General features: G+C 35.8%; 1 protein-coding gene across 2 annotated transcripts in view; it reads right to left on the bottom strand.

The window, feature by feature from the left end:
- The window catches only part of MAP4K3 (mitogen-activated protein kinase kinase kinase kinase 3), a 154,400-nt gene that overhangs the window by 70,314 nt on the left and 65,563 nt on the right, over positions 1–18,523 (bottom strand). For both annotated transcript variants that reach the window (XM_031466873.2, XM_031466874.2), the window contains exons 3-4: positions 11,975–12,065; positions 1,438–1,502 (exon numbers count right to left, since the gene is read on the bottom strand). In XM_031466873.2, coding sequence (XP_031322733.1) covers positions 1,438–1,502; positions 11,975–12,065 — 156 coding nt within the window. The remainder of the gene's footprint in view (positions 1–1,437; positions 1,503–11,974; positions 12,066–18,523) is intronic.

The raw sequence follows: 18,523 nt of genomic DNA, 5'->3' as shown, positions 1-18,523 counted from the left end.
AACCTAATGGATATACGAATCACAGCCATACAGTGAACTGGAAGATGGTTCTGAGTATCTTCAGTGCTCTGAGGGATTAAAAAGTGGAAAAAATGAACCTGACTTTAAGAGACATGGAGAAGATCTAAGGTACATCTAACTGAAATTCTAGAAGGAAAGTCAGAGAAATTGAAGGAGTAAATATTTTAAGAGATAAATAATTGATAATTAGACCTGATGAAAGAACTAATTCTTGGCAGTAAGCACTTTAAGTCTTAAGCAGGAAAAGTAAAATTACACATACATTTTGATACAGAAACACTAGAAATGAAGAGAAAAATCTTACAATCAATTAGAAAAGAAAAGATAACATGCAACAGATCAATGGTTAGACTGACAGGAGGTACCGACAACTGCAGCAGCTTAGAAGACAATGGTCGAATGCTGACAGAAAAGACTTGTCAACACAGAAAACGGTCTAGGCCCCTTAAACCACTTAAACTGTCATTTAAGAATAAGAGTCAAAGACAGAATTTTACCGCTAGGAGACCTAGCTGAAAGAACTGCAGAAAGAAAGTAATCAAATCAGTTAAGTGTGGAAACAATAGTAGAGAGAAATTAGTCCAAATGAAGACAAAAAAAGAGGGGAAACATCTTTTCGCATGTATGTATGTATTTTGGTGAAGGAAAATGCAGCATTTATTGTAAAGCCACCAATATAAGGAGGACGATGGCTCAAGCTCTAAAACCCCCAACTCTGCTTTCTGAATTCATAACAAGCTTCCAGAAATACTATCTATGTCTGCAATGCAAAATGATGCCAAATGTCTCTCAATTTTCACTAAACTTCTGAAATTAAAATGTCATTAATGAAAAAATTTCTTAAATATAAAGAATAGCCACACTTACTAAAAAATAGTCTCAAAAAAGATACAGCTTTTGATAAAGCAAAATGTTCTCATGTTCTGTCATCTGGCTTTCAAGGCTCTGTATCTGACCCCATTCCCCAGATATATACTCCAGACAGACCAGTGAGAGTGATCTCTCAGATGTTACACCTTCATGTCATTATACTGCTATTTCATCTCCTAAAATGCACTTCTTCTTCTTCTTGGTCCCCAAAGGTTACCTAACTTTTAAAGACCAACTTAAAGCCCACTTTCTTCATTAAGCCTTCTAAAACAATTTCAGAAAATCTATCATTTCCCGTATCCTATTACAACTGAATTAACTAATATAGTAATGTCTTCTTTAGCCTTAGCAAATAATTCAACTGCATATAATTTTCTTATAAAGCAAATGCTCCTTTCATCTGCATATATCTTAAATTTCTTTATGTATCCAAATAGCAATGATAAAACATACTTCCCTCAAAACAACATTAATGTTTTAATCTAGTAAATGACTACATTTTAAGAAATTCTACTTAATCTTTTTAACATATAACTTTGGTCTTACCATGATAAATATCCTGTAAAGAACCACCGCCACAAAATTCCATGCATATCCAAAGTTTATCTCGCCTATAAAAAGAAAACAAGCATGCATCACATTTTCATGATGAAAATTATTTGAAGTAACAAGTGTTTTAAGGTTGTATGCCATACCTTAAAAAAACACATAAATGCAATGTGCTAAGAGAAAAGCTAATTTCTGCAAGTAAACAAATTACTTAATATAATGTGTTACTATAACTCAACCCAAGGTTTTAATCCTTAAAATACATCATTTATAGGAAATAAAGATGTCATCAGGCATATTCAATTAGAGAAAATGTCCGTTTAGTTAAAAACTACCCCTCCCTCACAGTTTACCCATTTACCCTATGACTGTATCATACAAATTTAATGCTAATTAAAAGGTTCACACCAAAAAATGATGTAGATGATTCATCACAGCAATACATCCCAAATTTATCACTTTGATAGTGCTCTCATCGACAAAACAGACAAAATGTAAACTTTACCCTCATATCTAAACTCAACAAAGATCTTTCCAAAATAACCTGTCAAAATTTACTACTCACTTGTCCTTAGTAGCATTTCTCTCTCACACTCACATAATAAGATAGCATAATTATACAGTCACAGGAGAAATAATTAGCAAATATTTAATAGCTTATTCCTTTGTTGAATCATTACTTCATCTCAAAATGTACCAGGATATGTGCTATACTTGCGGGGAGGGGGGATGATAGAATAGAAAGTCTCTGAACTCTGCAAGCTCTGTCTAATGCAGAAGAAAGATTCTGCCTTAGTAATATGACTGTCTCATTCACCACTAGTGACTCACAGTGCCTAGAAGGATATCTAGCAAATTAAATTTGTCCCATAAATGAATAAATGCATGATTGAAAGAATAAATAAATTAATTAGATCAAGGATCAGCAAACTATGGCCAGTGGGTCCTTGATTTTGTACAGCCCAAGAACTATGAACGGTAGAGGGTGTATGGGGGTGTGTGTGTGTGTGTGTGTGTGTGTGTGTGTGTGTGTATTTGGAGGGGAGGTAATTAGGTTTACTTACTTTATTTTTTGGAGGAAGTACTGGGGATTGAGCATGCGCTCTACTACTTGAGCTATATCCTCCCCCCGCTGTTTTTATATTTTTAAATGATGCGGGGGGTGTCAAAAGAAGAATAATATTTCTTGACACAGAACAATTACATGAAATTCAAATTTTAGTGTACATATAAAGTTTGGAACACAGTATCACTTATTAATTTACATGCTATCTATAGTTATTATTGTACAAAAACAGCAGAGGTGAGTAGTTGCGACAGAGACAAACACACAATGCTCACAAAGCCTAAAATATTTACTATATGGTCCTTTACAGAAAAGGTATGCTGACCCTGGACTGGATTATGGTTTGATTAGTGCATAATCCAGGCATGTATAAAGTTTTGGGGGAACCCAGAAGTAAAAAACTAGGAAAGTCAAGGGAAAGTTTAAGGGAGGAAAAAACATTTGAGTTGGTTTTTGAGGTTAAAGTAGGAATTCACCACCAAGAGACAGGGAAAGGGACTGTGCAGAAGAATGAATATTTGAAAGGAGATGCCACATTTGAGAGATTGTGGGTGATTTAGTGTGAGTTGAACACAACACAGGCTACCTGCAGAGACAATGGAAGGAAATGAAGCCAGAAAAGGCTGAGCTCACACTGTAGAACAATGGTGGTTTGTAGACTCCTCAGTTTAGTAACCTTTAACTGGATGGTCTCTAGTTTGTCAATGTCTCTTAAAATGTGGCACCCAGAATCAAGCACTATTCTGAGTACTGCAAGAACAATGCATTAAAAAGTGGAGCTGTTATCAGCAGTGAACTACATGTGGCAGTGGTGGTGAGATTAACTAGACCTGAGAGGTGGGCTGACTTGGTTGGATGCGATGGACCATGCAGCATGTAACAAGGCAACACAAGCCCTCGGAGTGTGAAGGCCAGTGAACTTTAGAGTACAGAGTAAAAAAAAGTAACAAAAGCTGAAGATAGTGAGGCCCAGAAAAAGAAATCAGGACCTAAAGTTCACAGGTGGTCCACATCCCAATGAAACTGAGACATGACAGCTGATGGTAAAGTATGAGCTAGCCGCCCAGTGTCCTGTTTGAATAACTCTAGAATGGATGTCTGGGGCTGGCAGATGTGTGGCCTCATCCAAAATGACAGAGGCACTTATAAATGGTGACTGCTTGACAGGGAGAAATCTAGATCCTCCAGAGAATCTAACAATTATCTCTTTATTTGAACACTTTTTTTTTATTAACTTGGCTAAAGGCTGTCTTCAGTATCTTAGCAACTGCATTCAACTGCTGGTTTGCAGTGTGAAGTTACCTAAATCCTCTGGACCTTTTTTTATATAAAAGTGGTAAGATGAGTTTCCTTTCCAGTTCCATATTTGTATATATGGTTCACTGAAACTATGCAGAAGACTCTGTCTTTGTTAAATATCATTCTTAAAAAAAAGTTTTGACTCACATCCCTTTGTTTCTGATATGCACCTTATTAGCCCTTCAACTGTTTTACTTCAGCATAGGCAGTGTGACACATATTTCTAGCTGGAAACACACCCCTCCCAACACACACATGCTCCAGAAGTGGTTGGTTGAAAAGACCCTAATCAGGAGTCTACCCTCCAGAGGCAGTTACTACAGGGCTTTGCTTACAAACTATTTTGACCTGCACTACTGAGTTTATTAATGAGCTTAAGGAACGTTGGAAATATTTTTTTCACTAGTGACATGAATGGCACTCTAACAATGTAGATTGCTCAGAATTACCTGAGTCTTTGCTTAAACTGAGACATGACTCTGGCAAGTCAATCAACCAATCAATTTGATATGTGTAATGAAGGATTCCATTGCCTGACCTCTCTAGACTGAATCCTTTCTCTAGAACAGTGGTCCTCAAAGTGTGATCTGGGGGCTTCGGAGATCCTTTGAGGGGGTCAGCAAGGTCATAACACTAAAAATTTATTTGCCCTTTGCACTGTCTCTCTTGAGGATACAGTGGAGTTTTCCAGAGGTGACAGGAAGTGTTATGATGATGTCCTCCTTCTGGTAGGTACTGGAAAATGTATTGTTTCAAATTTTTCTGTTTTAATTTCTAGTACAGTAAATATCAATAAATATAACCCACATAAACAAAAGCTCTTTGGGGTACTCAATAATTTTTAAGAGTGTAAAATAAAAGGGGTTCTAGGACCAAAATGTTTGGGAACTACCCCTCTAAAATATTTTCACATCTGCCACACATGAATCTCTCATGTAAAATACCTGCCCCGAGTGCTTAAGGAACAGGCAGCGGAGACTCCTCACATCTTACAAAAAGTGGCTGAATGGTAGTTTTTGGATCAGCCTAGGATAAACTGAAATAACAAGTAAACTGCTTAGTAAAGGATCTACAATATAAGCTCAATAAACATAAGCTGTTTTCTACTTTTTTTGTTTTATCTTGTCGTGTATTTATGTGAAGCACCTTAAACTGCTCCTGGAACTCAGTGAACGTGTAAATAAGTAAAATTGACTTTTTCTTTTTTAAGAAAAAAAGTAGAAGACAGATAGGATTGATTTGACATAACTTTTTCCTAAAGTTATGCTAATCACTTCCTTTTTATAAGCACTAATTATCTGATTAATAATTTATCCTAGATGTTTACTGGGGACTGATGACTGATGTCAAGTTTAAAGGTCTGTATTTTCTAGAAATCACCTTTTCCTTTCCTTTGCGAACTGGTCAATGCTGATCCCTAATCTTCTGACACATCGCCTGTTTATCAAAAGACACTCACTGATAGAAGATGATGCTCATTTCTGCTAAATTTTTGTATAATAATGAAATATAATTTATATAAGTTTAAAAACTTAGATTCATTTAAAATGTCTAGCTGTTCTATAATTATTTACTCACCTATCTGCACTTCAATTCTTTCTTAATAATGCTTTCCCTACGATTCCAGTTTGAAAACAATTCTCCTTCGTAAAGAAAATGGATGCAGGAAATGAGTTCTCTGCTTTCTTACGTACTATCCTCTACTTGAAGCTGGTCTACCCACCTTTCCCACCTTGCTTAAAACACAATTTTCTACTCACTCTATGTAAAATGACTTTCCAACTTACAGAATGAGAAATTAAAAAATCATAATTATATATTTAATACTTTATTGTTAAGATGCCTAAAATACTTTACCTTTATAACATTCTATTTAGTTAAGTCTAGTATTGTCAAGAAAGCATGAATATTCAGAGTCTATTAGAAAAATGACTTCTATCTGTTCCATGAATGTGTCTCTTGCTATGGTAAATCTGCATTTGCTTTTGGTCATTTACCAAGCCATCTGCCTAACAGGAAAGGGCTTGAATCAAACCAGCCCATTTTATGCAGGCCAATGAATTATAAAATCTTTGTTTCTGAGTTTTTTAATTGAAATAAAATTAATCACTGAGGTAAATATTCAGTGTACACTATTAATTCCCTGACTCAACAAATCATTGGAATAATTTTTTCTTATTCTTAGAAATTATCTTTCTATCTGACAAGGAATAGAAAAATAACTAACAGGGAAAAAGTTCACTATTTTCATCTTCTAGTTCAATGTTTACTAGAGCTATAGGAACAAACATTCTAGTAATTATTTCATTAAATTAAAAATCTTATCATTTCTAAAACATATTTTTTTAATCTTCCTACACTGACTGAAGTATAATTATTTGTATATTTTGCCCAAATATAATATTATTTAAAAAGTAAAATAAAATGGGAGCATGATCACCAAGAATAAACAGCTCTAGAATGTCTGCTAGAAACTAGCATACCAAGTCATTATTCCCCCGGGACAGGATGCCAACCCGTGGCCCACACTGCAGTCCCCTGATCCCTGTACTTTACTGCTGGTTATCCTGCTGACCACAGCACTTGCCAATGGCTACTCCACCATATTCAGCAAAACAATTAAACTTGAACCTCAACCGTCAAAGTGAAAATTTAAAGGTTCAATAACTGCTAGACGTTTTAATTTAGAATAACTTAATTAATGTTAGGTAAACATAAAATGTCTTGGGTTCATTTTTAAACAGATATGCAAAAACTACTACATTTCAAAGAGTTATATGTAACCCAATGATCTGCTTCCCCTTTAACAATGAGAGGTAGCTCTTGAGTTTCGGGGATACAAGGTGACCTATTTCTCTATAATTATACCTAAAACCCCTAATTCAGCATATTTTCCGAAGGCTGGGTCACTGGACAACAGTCCTATACAAAGTATACTTCCAAAAAGAAATCACTGCACAGTTAAATCAGTTTTAGAAATGTCATATACTATATATAGTCTCCTGGAAACTAACGATGCCACTGGTATGTTAAGGGCCCTGAGAAATCCTGCCATGGGGGAGGGATAGAGAAAGAATAGAAGAAGAAAGGGAAGGAGGAGGTGTTGGAGAAAGACGAAAATGTGGGGAAAGGAGGAGGAAGAGAAGAGGAGTAGAAGGAAGGTGGAGAAAGTCCAGAAGGGGAGAGCGGGAGGGGAAAGAGATAAAGTAGCAGAGGGGAGAGGGAGGATCAAGAAGAGAAAGAAGAAATAGGATTTCTCTAGTTTTGTTTGGTTCACTACTTCCCCAAATTATTTTTTCCATAAACTCATTTTTTTCAAATCACATATTAGCATCCCTCAGAGCCAATGTTCTATAGAAAACACTGGCATAAAGAGGAATTTCATAAGGTAGTTCCACCGATTTTTTCATTTTAAAGCAATGGTTCTCACTTGGGGGTGACTGTGCCCCTCAAAAAACATTTGGCAATGTCTGGAGACATTGCTGGTTGTCACAACTGGGGAGCCATTACTGGCATCTAGTGGAAGCCAGGGACAGTGCTAACCACCCTACAAGGCATTTGAAGTAACTGCTATAACAACAACAACAACAACAACAACAACAACAACAACAACAACTACTACTACTACTGCTGCTGCTGCTGCTGCTACTACTACTACTACCACTGCACTTGAAGGAAGCAAATGTGGTTTGTATCAGTGTAAACAAAAAACTAAAAACAAAGGGGAATGTTAGTGTAAACTGGTGAAATCCCAATGAAGAATCTCGGTTTAGCTAACAGTATTGTACCAATGTTAACTTCCTAGTTTTGACAAATGTCCCATGGTTATGTAAGATGTTAATACTAGGGAAAGTTGGGAGAACTCTCTGCACAATCTTTGCAACTTTTATGTAAATCTAACACACTCTAAAATTAAGTTGTTTTTTTTTTTAAAAAGAGGGTAGCTAGGTATAAATTAAACTGACTTAACTGTAATTTTAATTTTCATAGTGTAAGCATTCAAAAAGGCATTTCCAGTTAAGATCCTTTGGTTTTCCTGGCAAGTCCTGTCTCTGGATTGAGAAAAAAAAATTCTCCCACTTTTTATATAACTCAAGAGACTACCACCTCTTTCTTGGATTACTGTAATAAATGTACTGTAATAGACTTAACTGACTTCCTATCTCAATCTCCTATAACCCAAGTCCATCTTTCATAGAATAAACTACCTCTATGTTAAAACTTTTCAACAAGTATACTCGGTACATACAGGTCCTAAATAAGGCACAAAAGGTTCCTTTTTTGCCTACATCTCCACAGCCTTACACACTGAAACTACTACACCCTTTCCCCTTAAGGTCTAATATGAGATTATTAGCTGTCTCCTGGACACTTCATGGTTTTTTCATGCATGTATTTCCTTTGTCAAAAATTAAGATTTTACAAATACACACACACACACACACACACACTACAGTAAATGCTTACTAATCCTTTAACATTTAATATTTGGGAATCACACCATTCATAGAGCTTTCTTCGATTCCCTTAGTTTGACAAAATCAGATATTCTACCCTCTTTACTGCTTTGTACCTCACATCAAGATTACTGGACCTAGCATATTATGCTGCAATTATTTGCTCATGACTATTTCTTTTATTCAATAATAAGCTCCTTATAGGAACGGATTGTTTTATCTATCTTAACATCTCCAAATACAGCACTCTATACATCCTAAGAAATAATGTAAAAACACTTTGTAAATGATGATGATTTATAAGTTTGTTATCATTCTGAGCTAAATTAGGCTCATCTAAACTAGTACTCTGATTTCAAAAGTTTAAAACAGCTGATCTAAATAGAATTCTTTTTACTGTATGGATCTGATTTTCCAGTGGCTTATCTTTTGAGGATCATTTCTTTTATTTAGGCAGAATTTTAAGAGTTCAAACTAGAAAAGAATAACTCAATTTTCTTAATTTATTGTTAAAGGTTATACTAAGCTAAGGAAAGCTTAGAAGAAATCTGAAGTTAAAATCATTCTTTGCTTAAAAGAAGTAATAGTTAAGCTCTACTAGGAATAAAGAATAGCTCTATGATGATTTAAATCTGTTGTTTTATAAATACACACAGAGAAATACACAGATAAAAGTATACACCAAACCAAGACTATTTAAATTTTAAACTTTCAGAGAAAAGTTTTGTCTATCCAGTTCTTACTGCATAGTATGTGTAATTAGGCAATTAATAAACATAGGCTTTTAATGATATTGAAGAACAGGTAGGGAAGGCACCATCAAGAATACTAGGTGTTGTTTTATAGGAGCTCAATCTCAGTATTTCTTTGAGAAGTGAGCATAGCTACCTTGTTATAATACAGGTTTCTAAACTTAATTATATGCTGGTCATTTACTCCATAAATTCACAGGGTTAGTCTGATTTCCTGGAGGGGAAATTTATTAATGGTCACACCACATTAACTTCCTCAATTTTTTTGGTCTAAATTTGATACAGCAGGCTGTAATGGCAAAAAGATAGAAGGAAGAAAGTCACTAAGAACAGAATATATTTTAGGGGGTTTGTATCAAGTTCTAACAAACAAGCTCCTTGTCTTATGTAAAATCATTGAGTAATGAGGAAGAATCCAAGAAGCCATGTTCCCTTTGAGACTAAATCTGCCCTTCCCAGATTAAGTAATACAGCATACCAAAAGACTGCTGGTGAGGTTTAAATCCCAGGGCCAACAATGAGTAGACAGATAACCTCAAAAAGTCGTTTATCCAGTACTCCATTTTCTCATCAGTACAAAAGAGTGGGCTAAGTGACAAGACCTCTGAGCCCCTTCCAGCTCCAACAACCCACAAAGCTACTCATTAACCCCTACTTCAAATATGGCTAAGTCTGGACCTTAATTAGGGAATCAGGGAAGACATTTTATAAAAGAAAAGAGCTAGAGAAAGAGAGGATGAGTTGCTGTTCTGTAGTATACTACTGTTTGCTTTCATATCACTTGCATCAATTACAGAATAAAATCATCTATTTAAACTAGTATTCCTAGGTTAGATCATAAAACTCCAAACACACACAGCTCTACTGGGCAAAAAAAAAAAAAAAAAAAAAAGAGACTCTAATTTTGTCTGTTTCACTATGGTTTCTGGGCAATTTTGCTCTTTATATTCTTATATTTGGATTAAAATAAAGGTACTCTCTAAAGAAATCCATCAAGTTATACACAAAACAGAAATCTGTATACTTTTCTATATATATATACTATGCTTCGATTTAAAAAGTTCACTTTAAAAAAAGGATATTCAAAATATAATCAGAATATTTTTAGATTTCAGGAAATGGGTAAGTACAATTCTTGTTAGGCATAACCTCAAATTGGCTCTCTCGTAGCATGTCTAAAAGTTAAGCTTCAAGAGTATAGTTACTACAGAGATGTGCTATTTTGCCTCAAGTCTCAACAAAAATGGATACAAACCCAAAAGGAATTCTACATTCCAGTAACAAGATCAAATGTTTTGCTGCCTAACCTGTGTGGGAAGGCTTTTGCCTAAGTAACCCAGAAAGTCTAATGTCCAGTTTAGTTAAGCATTAGTTTCTTTTTTTTGGAAGGTGTGGGGTAGGGGGTGGTGAGGTGCTGGAAGTTTATTTGGTCAGCTCTTTTAGTAAGGAAGTAGAAAGGCCAAGTCAAAAGTCATGTGATCCATGAGTGCAACATCACAGAAGGAACTAGGACCCTCCTCTGTTAATAACTTGAAATGAGACTGTAAATACTTGATGTGAAACTCTCTCAAACACCTTATTTGTAAAATGGAAATAATATTTACCATAGAGTAATACTGCTAACAGTGTTGTTGAAAAGATTGAATATGGTACTAACCTGACTGTATTAAAAGAAAAATAGCTGAGCAGTAATAATAATCATAGTAATAGTAATTAACATTTACAGAGAATTTATTATGTTCTAATCACTCTTCTTAACACTTTACTTGTATTTACCCATTACCCTTATAGCTATCACATCATGTATCTATTATTATTATCCTCATTTTACAGATGAGGAAATGGAGGCACAGAGTGGTTAGTGGTTAAGTAATTTGCTGTAAGTCACAAAGTTAGTAAGTGATGGAGTCAGGACTCAACCAACTTGAACAATCCAACTCCAGAACCCAAGCTCTAAACTACCAACTACACTATTGTCTCTGTGGCAAAAAGACTATGCTCATTTCATCACACCAAGGCTGCTATGTAAATGGATGGGGCTATACTGATTATATTTTGAATATTCTTTTTTAACATTAGGCTTTGCATAGTCCCATACTTCTAGAAGATCCTGATCATGTTTGAGAAATACTCAGTTCAATGTCCCTGAGGAAACACAAAAACTCTTTTAAAAAAGACCTGTTTGCCTTTGGGGGAAGAAAATTTTATAATGCTTCTCCCAAATGAGTCTAAGTAGGGTCATTTTGTTGGGAAACAAACAGAGCAGTATTTACATACATAAGAAAACATTCTCCAATTCTCCTCCTATAGAAGGAACCTCAAAAATAACAAGTTCACAGTGTTCAACTCATAATTGAATGGAAACACAAGATTTGACCCTGAGGTCATTCGCCTGGGGAATATGACCTGGGGAACTTGGCTTGGTCCTGCCAAACCAAAACAAGAGGCGGCAAATTCAGTCTTTCTAAGTTCACTTTAGGATCTGGGAAAATAAGATGTTAGTGCAATAATTATAGTTTCTAGTCCTTTGGACCAAATGAAGGAAAGGGATGATGCAATACTCTGAGGCTGGAAGCACAAAAGAAAAAAAGGTTCTAATAAAAACAGCAGATATACTTCCTAAATTCACCCAAGTCTAGGAGAAAGGGGCAACAGAATGGCATATTTAGATCTCTAGTCTACCACAGGAAGACTAACCATGAAAGTCAGTTTTTACTAGCCAGCTTCCTCACTGAAACCACATCCAGAATTCCCAAGGGTATGACAGACAAATCACAGGCTGTGATACTGGTTACAGAATTAACATAAAGAGGTCATAAACAAAAATTCCACTCGTATGAAAATACCTTCAAAGCATGAAGAAAACTACGAAACATGGTATTAGAGCTAACTTTATTTTGTTAAGTGAATTAGGTGATGGAAATCATTACTCATTTTCATAAGGGAAACAAACAATGTACCTGAGATAGCTTCCAAAATAAGCAACAATATTTGGGTGTTTACAGTCTTTCATCATAATAATTTCTTGCTGCACAACTGCAAAGTCTTCTCCTAGAATAAAAAATAAGCATGTTGAGTATTTAGGAAGTCAATTTCAAAATGTCAATTTGTTTCAAAACATAATAAATAATGTTGATATTACTTTTAATGACAATTTCAGTCCTTGCCTGACAGAAAGTTCAGTGATTAAAAGCATAAACTCTGTTCCCAGACTATGTGGATTTCAAATCCCAACTTTGTCCTATTAAGTTGTGTGAACTTGGGCAAGCTGCCTGACCTCTTTGTGCCAATTTCTGCCTCTGTAAAATGGGGATAAAAATAATAATAACCCATCTCACAGGGCTGTTGGAAGGGTTAAATGGGCTAATGTATATAAAACGCTTAGAACGTCATCCGACACAGAGTAAGCACTAGGTAAGCACTTGCTTTTACTACTATTATGCCTTGGACATAATCATCATATAATTCACTAGAAAACATGCATGTTTTCCTTTATTACTAGATAATATTTAGTATAATTTTGCACAAAGAAGTAATTCTTTTTTAAGTTAGGGCAGGAACCCTTATAGACCAAGAATATCAAATGTACCTCAACAGTTCTCTTTGTAGAGCTGACAAGCCTGTTCTCTACCAGCACTGGGTTACCAGATGGCCCACATACCCAGGCCTATCCTGTATTTGAGTGCCTTGTTCCAGCTATGCTGGAATACAGAATGGGATTGTATTTAAGCCTGGTCAGACTATTAGCAAATAATCTCTCTCATTTTACTCCTCTCTGCCCAAATCCTTCAAGATAAGATCTGGCAATCCTATAGCACTATCACATGCTATGGCTCTTGAATGAACACTTGTCATAGAGAGAAACAGAAGTGTATGAATGCAAATGTGGTAAACCAGAGACTATGCAGAAATAGAACACATGGAAGTGCTTACACTTAAATCAAAGTAGCTTTGTATCTAGTTCAGTTTTTTAAAGCATTGTATACTATGAATAGCCTGATTAAATGTACATTAGTGGCAAAGTAAAGAAGATTTTCCAAAATAAATCTCAAATCATAAATAAGAGGCTGTTATGGCAAGCTCTGACATTTCTGGTCTTGGTATGTTCCTACTGTAAATGTAACTGAGGCATGAAATAGCCTAACCAAGAACCATTTGAATTCAAGATCAAAACCCACCTTACTATCCCAGTTACAAGAGAAGAAGTAATGGAGAAGAGACAGTATGTCAGATTCTTATTTTCTGCAATGAAATAAGTACAAAATCAAAGATCTCCAAAGGGAGAATAGGACATTTTTATGCCTCCAAAATTTCAAAAGAAAATCATTAAACTAGGATCCTCTTCTGGGTTCACATCCCACCAGTAAGAATTGCTGATTTTCAGTATATTAAGAAAACTCCAAGGTAGAAATAATAAAGCCATAATGAGACTAATATCATTTTTCAGGGATATACTAAATACTTTGAAAGTTCTAAATTTTGCTTTTTTCACTTGCTTCTTAATTATACTTTTCCCCAATCCAGTGAAAGGGTCACATGAGATCAAAGTTGCTCTAGTCAGAGAGAACTTTAGGACTTTAGTTTGATGGTTAGAGGACAGCAGCTCTCTTCCTGGGGCAGCCCTGAAGTTGTCAGTGGTCACCATCCAACCTCAAAGGGAGCCAGCTTTAGAATGAAGCTGATCTGCAGAAAGCACGAGGAGAAACAGGAAAACGGGGGAAGGAGGAAGGCATGTGATGAAGTGGCTGAGCTACTGCAGGAAGCCTCATCTGCCTCTGTAATTTTTAGATATTCTTTTACATGACCAATAAACTCCCTATATTATTTAAAAGCCATCCTGAGCTGTGGTTTCTGTTATTCACACCTGCAAGCATCATGTCTACAGTGATCTTTGTATGAATCCTAGCCCTCATGACACTACCTCGATGTCTGTAAGTCTATGTCCTCACTGGAATGTTATGTCCTCTAGCACCCAATATGCAAACAGTAGAACTGCTGCCTGAATGAATCTATGACAGTGCAAAGTTCCTATACATGATAACTCTAAATCAGGAGCATTTGCTTTTGGTTTAATTTCATCTAGTTATTAGTATGTTTTATACAACTGTTTATTTGCTACTCCTGTGCTTTTACTAAAACCTATGAGTGGCCTTCAACTACCTCTTTTCTATGAAATGTTGTTGATCCAAAGTGCATCCCTTTTGTCCTATCATGTTATCTCCACATGATTATGAGAATGGCCAAATTATTAAGTTCAATATTTTTGTGAGGAAAAAATCCACAACTTGATTTTTAAAGGTAACTGAAAAACGGTAGGAAAAAAGAAAGCAGTTTGAGACATTAATAATCCAAAGAAGGCTAATAGTAGATTTAAAGGACATTCTTCAAAGCTCAATAGAAATATACTTGAAAGAATAAAGTAACAGCACCTGCCCTCCAAAAAAAATCCTAACATACCTAATTGAACACTGTAAAGCAGAATGGTTAGACTAGAAAATCTCAAAATTCTTTCCAATTCTGAGAGTCTAGGATTTTTTGATGAAAGTTTTAGACACTAATGTGAAGAATGTATCTTCCAGAAAATGGTAAAAATAAAAACAAAACTTAACTGAGGAAAACAGGCAAGTCTGCAAGTAGAGTAGATCATGAATAAACCATGTAAACAGGCAGAAAAATATAAACTTCTACATACAAAATTCTCAGAATAAACATGACACTTATTAAGCATCTAATAAATCTTAACCATCTGCAGTGGGCTGAATTATGGCCCCAGAAGTATCCAGGCCCTAATCTCTGAAACCTGTGAATGTTACCATGTAGGCGGGGCGAAGGGGATGGTTGTTTGCAAATGTGATTAAATTAAGGATCTTGAGATGGGGAGATAATCCTGCATTATCTTGGTAGGCCCTAAATGTAATTACAAGTGTTCTTGTAAGAGGAGGCAGAGGGAGACTTGACTATAAGGAGGCAAGGAGCAAGATGCTGTGCTGCTGGCTTTAAAGATGGAGGAAGAGGCCAAGAATGAAGGAATGCAAGGAATGCAGCTCTAGAAGCTAGAAAAGGCAAGGAAATAACATTCTCCCTTAGAGTACAAGGAGGAAGTGAAGCCTTGCTAACACTTTAATCTTGACCTGATGAAACTCTGGACTTCTAAATTCCAGAACTTTAAGAGAATAAATCTGTGCTGTTTCAAGGCATTAAGTTTGTGGTACTTTACTACAGCAGCCACAGGAAACCAATGCCCAATTCCTATCAACATTATTACTGTGGCAGAGCCGGCCAGCCATTCACAAATAATCCATGCTGTCCCTTCCACAGTGTGGAAGTTATTTGTGGGAGGCAATTATTCAGCCAAAAGACAACAATTCCCAGTCAACGTGATGTGCCCAAGAGACCAGTTCTCGCCAATGGCATGTTAGCAAAAATAATGTGTCCTTTTCCCACTATTTCTTTGCCTATCAGCTGGCTACATGACACTGTGAGGCCCCAGAAAATTAAGTCTGGGTCCCCAAGTCATCAAAAGAAAGCTGAACATCTCATCTGCTAAACTATTACATAAAGCTGAAATAAAATTTCCACTGATATGTTCTAGTTTAGTTATTACAGTAAACAGTATCCTAAACTGATAATTAACTGATTAATTAACTGATAAACTGATTATTATAACTGATAGAATTATTACCATCGATTTATGAAAAAGTTGTCCGAACTATAGTAGGTGCTTCACAAATGTTTTAGTGGATTAACAAACAAGAGACTGTCCCTCTAACAGAGAATGGTTACGGGGTAGGTCTTTCCCTGAAAACAACAGCAGAACATTCAATCCCTAACACCTCCTTCCCTTTTAGATACAAACTGATAACCACTGTATTTTCAACATTTCGTACAATTCTTTACTTTTTCTTTGACAAAATAATAATCTTAAATTAATATCCAACTGGCTGCCTTTCTGGTATGCCTAATTATTTTCACTGCCGTCAGTTGTACTAAGTTTGTAAGATCTACTCTTCTCATCAATAACATAAGCACTTTGAATTAATAAACTATCTACTCATATTTTTTAAAAAACAAGCCAAAAAACCCAATAAAGCAAATAATTATAGAAACACTGTTGTTAGATAAATATGGTGAAGCTATCGAAACAGAACTATTGGCTGCGAGGCAGCATTACCATTTTGGTCTATTTAACAGTTTATTTATCTAAGTCCAAAGTAAGATCCAAAATAAGGCAGGTACTCATAACACAGAAGTGAACTCCCAGTATGAGTTCTCTTGATTATATCCTTCCTACTTATTAAAAATTATGGCAGCATATCTAGAGTCTCTCTGTGTAAAGTAGATCTGTAATAGGTTTAAAAATGTTTCTGGAGTAATAACAGAAAAAGGAAAAATAATGCATGGAATAGATTTTAAACCAAGTGAAGAATACATGGGCAAAACTTCTATTTTTACCAGACTTACCAACAAAAACCACAGTATTGTTTAGGGCTAGTTCTTATTTTGAGATGCTTCAAGTTTGTGGATGTTCCGGTTTTCTCTCACAACACTTGATCTTAAAATAAAGTTTTCTAGTGGTTCTTGAGCTGTTTTTGAAGCTATATAGGCATAAACCACAACCAAGTAAAACTCATGAAACTACCATTCCCTAAATTCTAAACTGTACGGCAAAATTATTCTCATAAACTCAATTTTGACATATGCCTGCCTCCAACGGTGACACGGACTGTACCCCTTCCTTATCCCTTGTCACCAGTCAATTACATCTTAAGTCCTATTCTGTCACCCTAAAATCCTGCCTGTACCTGCCTTCCATACTACTCAAGTGTGGATGTTGTAATAGGAATGTCTTCTTACCACAAGGGTCTCTCTTCTCCAATCTGTCCTGTGTACACTGACCATGTTACTAACCTATTTAAAAAAATCCTACTATCCGTAGGGTAAAGTCTAAATCTTTGGGCTAGCATTTACGATTTTCTATCAATTATCATCACTCTACTTTTCATGTCTTATTTCCTACTATGCCCAAGCAGAGTGTACCAGTCTAGTTAAATGAAACTACCATTTCCCAAACAGGCAGAGTAAGTCAACAACATCTTTGCTTTCACATTATCCTCATATGAAATACTCTCCATTCTCCTACTCTCCCAGCAAAATTCTAGCCAGCCTTAAAGACTCGGCAGAACTGGTCCTTTTTAAATTACCGCAAGTGAAATGAACCTCACCACCTCTATGGAACTCACCAACTCAATCAGGATATTTTAGTTCCTCTGTCCAATTAGTGTCCTTTCGCATGGAGTCTTGCCTAGATAGCCCCTAAATAGAGTATTTCACACGTAACAGTCAAAGCCAGCTATTCAAATACCTGTGAATTGGTCAAGTCTTTCTAGTCAAAGCCACTACCATTCCTTAGTACCAGCACCATCACTCGTAAACACACTGTTTGCTCAACAGGTGATTCCCTGCAGTTAGGCTACTTACACAAGCATTCTGGTTAGTTTTCACATTGGGTAACAAGCTCCCTGAAGGCAAGAACCATGTCTTTGTATCTTCTGTTCTAAGTAAACTGAATACTAAATAAATACTTTTGAAGCTAAATCACTGAACATGGTAGGGAAGGAGGGAGAAATTGTAGATAAACTAAATAGTCCTTTATTGCTTTGGCAAAGCAGTCCATGATTAACCTTTGAAAAGTAATGATCATAAATGATGTAACAATGACTCTCTTCATGATGACAGTAAACACACAGCAGCACTGAATAAACAACTGAGGGTAAGGGATCTATTAACGTTCTCTAGGGAGATAGAAAGAGGACTAGATAAATCATTTCCCTCCTGTCTTGTCACTGACGCAAGGCAAAGGGGGAGAAAGCACCTCTCCTACTCCTCAGGACAGAAAAAACTAATGTCAAAAGGTGACAGGAAAGAAGACTGATAACATTTAACTTTGGAGATCCATGAAAAAATAGTGGAAGGGGGTCTCACTGGTACCTAGTCACACTGTAAAATTTTTGCTTTACAATTTAATAAACATTGCTCTCATGGAAACAAAACATAATACCCTATTTTGTCCCTATGATTTTCCCTGCTCATCAATTCTGAGTATTTTTCATTGTGTTGGAAAAGGAATGAGTTTCCCCATTTAGAACAGTTTCTCCCATGAGTTGCTACCTAATTAATCAGTGTTATCTGTCAGCATTTATAGCCTACTTTAATAACTAGTGTTGTAAACAACACCACAAGTGAGTACTTACAAGTAACCTTAATTAAATACTATTTTCTGGCATGAAAAACTAAAGAACAATGGCTCAAGAGTCAGAGGAATCAGATCTACAAATAAGATGTGTGACCTTGGATAAATTACAAACGCTGTCCCTACATTTCAGCCGTATGAAATGGAAGACTTAGGCTTAAGAGATTGTTCAAGTAATACTTCCCTAACACCAGGTTAATGCCCCAAATTTTGAAGGTTGTAATAATCTAACAACTATCTAGATAGATGACCTAAAAAG

This window comes from Camelus dromedarius, chromosome 15, assembly GCF_036321535.1.
Source record: "Camelus dromedarius isolate mCamDro1 chromosome 15, mCamDro1.pat, whole genome shotgun sequence".
NCBI classification, from domain to species: Eukaryota; Metazoa; Chordata; class Mammalia; order Artiodactyla; family Camelidae; genus Camelus; species Camelus dromedarius.
Note: the sequence above shows the minus strand (reverse complement) of the source record. Positions and strands in the feature narration are given on the sequence as shown.